Genomic DNA, 6,440 nt, shown 5'->3' with positions numbered 1-6,440 from the left:
GGCAAAATGCTCAAACCACCTTCAGCCAACAAGTGCAATACAAGTCAGGCTTCTCTTGCAAGAATTTATTTCCAATGAAGATGCAATAAAAAAAAAGCTACAAAAAAGGATTTATGCAAAGGGGGGTGACAATAAAGCCATTCAGACCAGGCAAAGCACATTTCTTTCCAAGCAGTATGGAGCTGTTATGACAAAAAAGCTGACACAGGAGGTTCCGAGCTCCCACCTAGGAAGTCTCACTTCCTCAGTCCCTGGCACTTGCAATCAGGTCTGGAGCGACCCACTCTCTGTATGCAGCTCCAAGGAACTCTACAACGCACCAGGGGGGAGAGAAAAAGAGATTCAAGCCAGAAGAATGGCTGCAGATGCTGATCGAGCTGGATAACAGCGTGAGATCTCTGCACCTCTCTTGTATGGCTGAAAGTCACACGAGGGCCCTACACTCCTCAAACAGTATCTTGCTGTGGTACCTCTTACTTTTGTCCTCAGCAGGCAGGCCAGCGTGCTTAGTGCCTTTAACTTCTAGCTGTTTGTGAGCCAAATTTAGACCAGGGGCACACCCAGGGTTGTACAGCCTGCAGGATGCCCATCCCATCACAAAGGTGATCTCTGGAAGGCCTGTATTAACAGCAATGCCCGAGTACCAGACAGGAATTTTACAAGGAAACGTCAACGAAGGCCAGTTTGCTTGTTAACTTTAGCTTTCCATCAGGCAATACTGGTTAAGCCAAAGACAAGAACTTTTTGCCTTTTGAAGGTCTGAATGAAAAAATTTATGTTTAATCTACTGCTGTGTGTTAACACACATTATATTTGTGGGGTTTATGGTTAGCCAAACACGGCAGAAGTAAAACAACTACAGTTCGTGACAGAGAAAGCCAAAGAGCGGAACAGTGCCAAGTGTCTGGACTCATCCTTTAAAAATAGCAAGCACCTGAGGGGTCCTAAGATCATTTTGTTGCTCAGGAAGGAAAACACCTGGTGCTAAAGCCAGCCACAGGGTTCAGCTAGGCACCTTCTTTCCCCCAAGCCTATAAATTGCATTTACTGATAATCTGCAGCTGATACACTGAGGTCGCCTGTGATTCACATTACTTTCTGCCAGACACCCAGTGGGGTGAACAGCGACACTGCTGCAGCTGGCACTGCAGTTCACTGCTTGGCTCTGCCCTTGAGTCGAACACGGCTTCTTCAGAAGAGGTGTGGTGAACCAGGCTGACCTGGGGACATACCTCCTGATATAGGACTCTGTCTGAACTGGCAACGAAGCCCACGATACAAGTTTTTATTTGTGACCAAGTCAGCACTTGAAAGAGCTGAAAATGGGAAATCGGAAATGAGATTGTGAGGTGCAAAAAACTAATTGCCACATACACACGCTTCTGATTCCAAGAACCAGGGACATCAAGGGACATAGTTTACTGTATTAAAATGCACAAATTTGTGTGTGTGTACATATATGCAAAATGTTTGTCTCTCCATTTTCATCAGCAATAGCAGGAAGGGAAGCTTCCCCTAATTGATTTCTATTTCAATCTATTCTGAAGCTACTCAGTACTAAAATCAATTTAAAAGCCACTCAGCATCACGGCAACTAAGACTGCAATCCAATACACAGATCTAACAGGCTCCAGGATGACTTTTCCTAGCATATCTACATTAAGGCAAAATTCCTCATGGGGACTCTGGTTTATCAATACCAGACGGTCCCTCTATGATGAACAGTCAGCTCAAATTAAACAAACAGGCAAGTGGGTTGCCCAGAAAAGCTGGGCCGCTACGGTCAAAACAGCAGTTTGGGAGAGTCCCAAGATCTGGAGTGACATAGCTCTAGCAGGGAGCAGGAATTGTTTTGCATCTTAGCCAGGCTTCGACTGCTATTTCCAAAAAGCCAGTGAAAGAATACAGAGCTTTCAGCTTTGGCCAGCTTAGTCTTCAGGAATTATCTTCTTGTGCCATCATAATTTTATATTTTCTTTTAAAAAAGCCACACTGGGGAAAAAAAATAAAAGAACTTATTAGGTCTTTTTGTATGCATTAATTGTTGCTTTTTCTTAAAACAATTTTAAAAGTTTTTCTTTCTCAGGGTTGCAGTAAGTGAATGAGCGAATGCAGGATGCAACGAGGCATCACTTCTGACAAAGCTGTAAGCCTAGAGGCCTACCTTGTTCAAAACTTTTCAGAACATCTATAAACAGTTCATAACACTCAAATGTTCTGCGCTTCAGGACATGAGAGGTTATACTGCAACGCCCAGAATAGCTTAAAATGTAAGACTGAGGTTTTACAATGGTAAGCAGCAGATGTCCTTCAGCACGCATTTGAAAAGAATTGCTTTCATACTTAGCGAAATCTTAAAAAAACATTAACAAAACAGAAATCTTTATTAGACGTTTTGTGTGTGCATTAACAATACTCACTTTCCAAAGGAGCAGAATAATGAGCGCCAGCAAGAGAAGTCCAGCAACACAGCTTCCTAGGATAGCAGGCAAGGTATTAACCACTTCGTCTTTCAGGAAGACAAGAGTAATCTGGAAGAGAACAAAGGCCAGGTGTTTTTTTCTTGGTTAGCTTTTAATTGAGAAAGCCGTATAGTCTGAGCTAGCGTTCAAGCTTTAAACCATGCCAGATGCACCATCCATCTAACTATGCAGGTACTCTGCAGTACAATATGAAATAATTTTTTGTATTGCAAGCCTAGTTGAGGGAGTTAAATTTACTGAGTCTTCTTTAGCAGTTTACCGTGATTACAATAGTCCCCAGTGGCAATCCTTCAGGTTAAAGAGCACATCTTCAGCAGGGAAAGACAAGAAATATGCGTGCTGAAATCCCTGAGAGGACAGGGGTTCTCTGTGACAGCCACAAGTGTCAGGTGATACACAGGGTTCGACACGGAACACTCAACGCTAGCAAATATCCTCCTTCTGCTTTTATCCTACAGTCAAAACTTGATTTCACCAAATTCACCAGCAGAACTGACATTAGTGCAAAAGGTCCAGGATTTAACTCCAGGAACTTGATCAGTTCTCTAGATTCAGCAAAAATATCTGGATTTCTCACTTGTTCCTGCCCCAGGAGAACAACCAAGCTCCCTACATGAAGCTCTGATACCTCAGCGTTATGATACTCTTCTTTCAGGCCCAGATACAGTTCTCTGTTGAAGGTGATTTTCCCAGGGACAGGCAGAACAGTCCTGCTTTTAAAGAACTATAGAAAAAGAAATAAAAGGAACAAAATATCAGTTACTTTTCAGCCTTTTCAGAAAAATGTATTGCAACAGCAATTCCTTATTCAGACGGTTAAGAAGCACCCTGTGCAGTGCTGCCACCAGGCTGCGTCTGGTGTGTATAACCTTACGTGTAACTACCACTCATGAGAAACGGATTTCTCATGAAAAAGGAGCGATGAAAGCTTGTGGTATTAGAGGAGTCGTTTCACAGGGAGCAATTTCTGAAGGAAGGAGGAAGGCCGCAGTATCTCTTCGGAGTGCCCAGTGCCTCCTGGGAGACGTGCCATGAATAAAACATCCCTCTTGTCTGCAGGGTCAGGAAATAGCATCGCCCGTGGAAGAGCAACATCTCCGCTGCCATGCGGAAGAAACCCTTACCCTGAATCTCTGCCAAGTAACGGGTTTTAAGAGACAACAGCAGCGGGGCGCGGTCTTGCGTGTTTACCTGGTACGAGTGGCTTAAAGACAATTCTGCTGTCACGGTGACGTCGTCTCCGTCGGTGCGGAGGGAGCAGTGCACGCACTGATACTCCACGTCCCGAACGCCCTGAAATGCAACGGAGCGGCTCAGTCCCGCCTTACGGCGGGTGTCCGCGGCTCCGTGGGGTTGTCCCCACAGCAGCAGCCGGTGCTCGCCGCGGGGCAGCTCACCTCCGGTTCCGTGCCGCCGGAGTGCTCCCGGAGCTCCGGCGCCCCCTCACCGCCGACCCCGCACTCGGTCGTCTCCTGCAATTACACGTTGACAGCTGAGGGCCGCGGCCACCGGGAACGGGCGGGAACGGGCGGGAACGGGCGGGAACGGGCGGGAACGAACGGGCGGCGGGGCCGCCGCATCCTCTCGCCCCGCCCCAATTCTCGCGAGACTTCGTTTGAAACGCAGGCGGGCGCCGCCGCTCCCCGTCAGCCCGGGCCCGGCCCGGCCCGGCCGCCATGCCGCTCCAGCCCCGCCTGCTCCGCACCTACTCGCGACGCGGCGGGTACCTCCGCCGCCTCCCGCCGCCCGACCGATGGATTTCACCGCCTCAGGACCGCAAGCGGTTCTTCAACTCCACCTCGGCCGGCTCCAGCGCCGGTTCCAGCGCCCTCTCCGCGCTCCCCTCGGACGACCCCGATTTCTCGCCGCCCGGCAAACGCCGCCGAAAGCCCTTGGGTAAGCTCCCCGCCCGCCCCTGGTGCTTGCGGAGCCGCCGCGGGAGCGCCGCGGGGAAGGAGAACCGCCGGCGGGGACGAGCGGCCGCCTCCTCGCCCTCGCCGTCCCCGTGCGGCACCGCCCGCCGCCAGGGGGCGCCCTGCGGGGCGCGGCGCCCGCTGCTGTGCAGCACCCCGCAATGGCCGCCGCCGCGCCGCCGGGCGCCGCGGGCCGAGCTCAGCTCCTTCCTCCTCAACACCAGCCTGGAGGGCGGCTCGGGGCTGGGCGGCAGCTCGGAGCGCTGCTCCTCGCCCCGCAGGCAGCCGCCAGAGCCCGCCGGCAGCGCCCCGAGCTCGCCGGAGGCGCCCTGGGGAGAGCCGGAGCAGCTCCCGCCGCTACCGGGGGCTGACGGCCTGAGGGAAGAGCGGGCTGGATGGTCCTGTCCGAACGGCACGGCAGATTGCGGCGAGCCGGGCTCGGTGTTGCAGAAGTCCCGCAGGCTTCTGAGGGCGTCGGCGCGGGGACCCTGCCGGGCACGAAGCCCCTTGTCCCCACGGAAGGCCCCAGCCACCCCTCGCGCAGCGCCGCGCCCCGTTAACGGAGAGCTGCAGCACCCTGCACCGTGTGACGGTGCTGCTGCTGCTGAGCCCTGTGATGAGCTGAGGAGAGATTCAGCAAAAGGAAGCTTGCGTTGTAAGAGAGGCAAAACTAAGAAGCACCAGCTTATGCCGGTGGTGCTCTTGGACCCTCAAGAAGTGGAAGAGTGGCTGGCGAGCATGAAATGCAACAGAAAGTCAGCTCTTCAACCTGCCTGCCAGCAGCCAGCATCTCCTTTGGACCTTCAGGGTACCTTGGAGAGCAAACATAAAAATAGCAAGGTTGTTTCTGGAGAGGGAAGTACCTGTAGAAAAGCCTGCATCAGCGGCTTCAGTGCCAGCCGGTGGGGGAGGCAAACAAGGCTCCGTCCAAAATGGCACAAAAATAAGAGACAGCAGCAGCCTAATAACTCCTTTTTCAGACCACAGATGAGGCAAAAAGGAATGAAGAAGGGTGTTCTGGAGATGTCTGTAGACATAACAGACAATGACTATTCGCTCCTCAATACCTCCCATTCCTGGGGTAGAGTTCGAGCATCTCTGTCCTTCCATAAGAAGAAGAAAGTTGCCACAGAAGAGAGTTCCTACAGCAGCAACCTTTGTACCCCTTCTGTGAAATGGCAGCTCTCAGGGCACCAAGCAACCCTATCTCCTGGTAAGGCTCAGTGCTGCACTTGGTCTGCTTCCTCCATGCTCCTGCTGGCTCCCAGGAATTCCTGTTCTGTCCTGGAGCTAACGCTTACAGATGCAGAGAAGGTGTTTGGGGAATGCCACCAGGAGGGGCCTATCACTTTTGAGGAATGCATTCCTTTAGATAAAATGAAAGATTGCAAGAAAATTGGAGAAGGGGTGTTTGGAGAAGTCTTCCAGATCAACAGTGAGAGAGGACCCGTGGCCTTAAAAATAATTCCCATTGAGGGGACTGAAAGAGTAAACGGTGAGATTCAAAAGAGCTTTGGAGAGGTTCTGCCTGAGATAATAATTTCAAAAGAACTCAGTCTTCTGTCTGAAGAGTCTGTGAATAGGACTGTTGGGTTCATCAGCTTGTATTCTGTGCACTGTGTTCAAGGGGCCTATCCTAAGTATCTCCTGGACGCCTGGGACAAATACCACGAAGTAACGGGGTCAGAAAACGATCGACCAGACTTTTTTGGGGATGAGCAGCTCTTTATGGTTCTGGAGTTCGAATTCGGAGGCAGTGACTTGGAGAATATGAGAAACAGGTTCAGTTCAGTGGCATCAGCAAAAAGCATTTTGCACCAGGTCACTGCTTCCCTGGCTGTGGCAGAACAGGAGCTGCACTTCGAGCACAGAGACTTGCACTGGGGGAACGTGCTAGTAAAGAAAACGCATGTAAAGGAACTTAATTATGTGCTGAATGGGGTAACGCATGCAATCCCCACAGCAGGGATTCACGTCAACATCATAGATTATACCTTGTCTCGGCTGGAGAAGGATGGGTTAACTGTGTTTTGTGACCTTTCCA

General features: G+C 51.0%; 1 protein-coding gene across 1 annotated transcript in view; it reads right to left on the bottom strand.

The window, feature by feature from the left end:
* Nucleotides 1-50: 50 nt before the first annotated feature.
* Nucleotides 51-6,440, bottom strand: part of ITGAE (integrin subunit alpha E) — a 28,344-nt gene continuing 21,954 nt past the window's right edge. The window contains exons 31-36 of the mRNA XM_064468213.1: nucleotides 4,282-5,105; nucleotides 3,881-3,955; nucleotides 3,675-3,776; nucleotides 3,112-3,207; nucleotides 2,421-2,531; nucleotides 51-1,992 (exon numbers count right to left, since the gene is read on the bottom strand). Of these exons, the coding sequence (XP_064324283.1) occupies nucleotides 1,936-1,992; nucleotides 2,421-2,531; nucleotides 3,112-3,207; nucleotides 3,675-3,776; nucleotides 3,881-3,955; nucleotides 4,282-5,105 (1,265 nt within the window). The 3' untranslated portion in view covers nucleotides 51-1,935. The remainder of the gene's footprint in view (nucleotides 1,993-2,420; nucleotides 2,532-3,111; nucleotides 3,208-3,674; nucleotides 3,777-3,880; nucleotides 3,956-4,281; nucleotides 5,106-6,440) is intronic.

Source organism: Phalacrocorax carbo, chromosome 17, assembly GCF_963921805.1.
Source record: "Phalacrocorax carbo chromosome 17, bPhaCar2.1, whole genome shotgun sequence".
NCBI lineage: Eukaryota > Metazoa > Chordata > Aves > Suliformes > Phalacrocoracidae > Phalacrocorax > Phalacrocorax carbo.
This window is presented reverse-complemented; position numbering and strand designations above follow the sequence as displayed.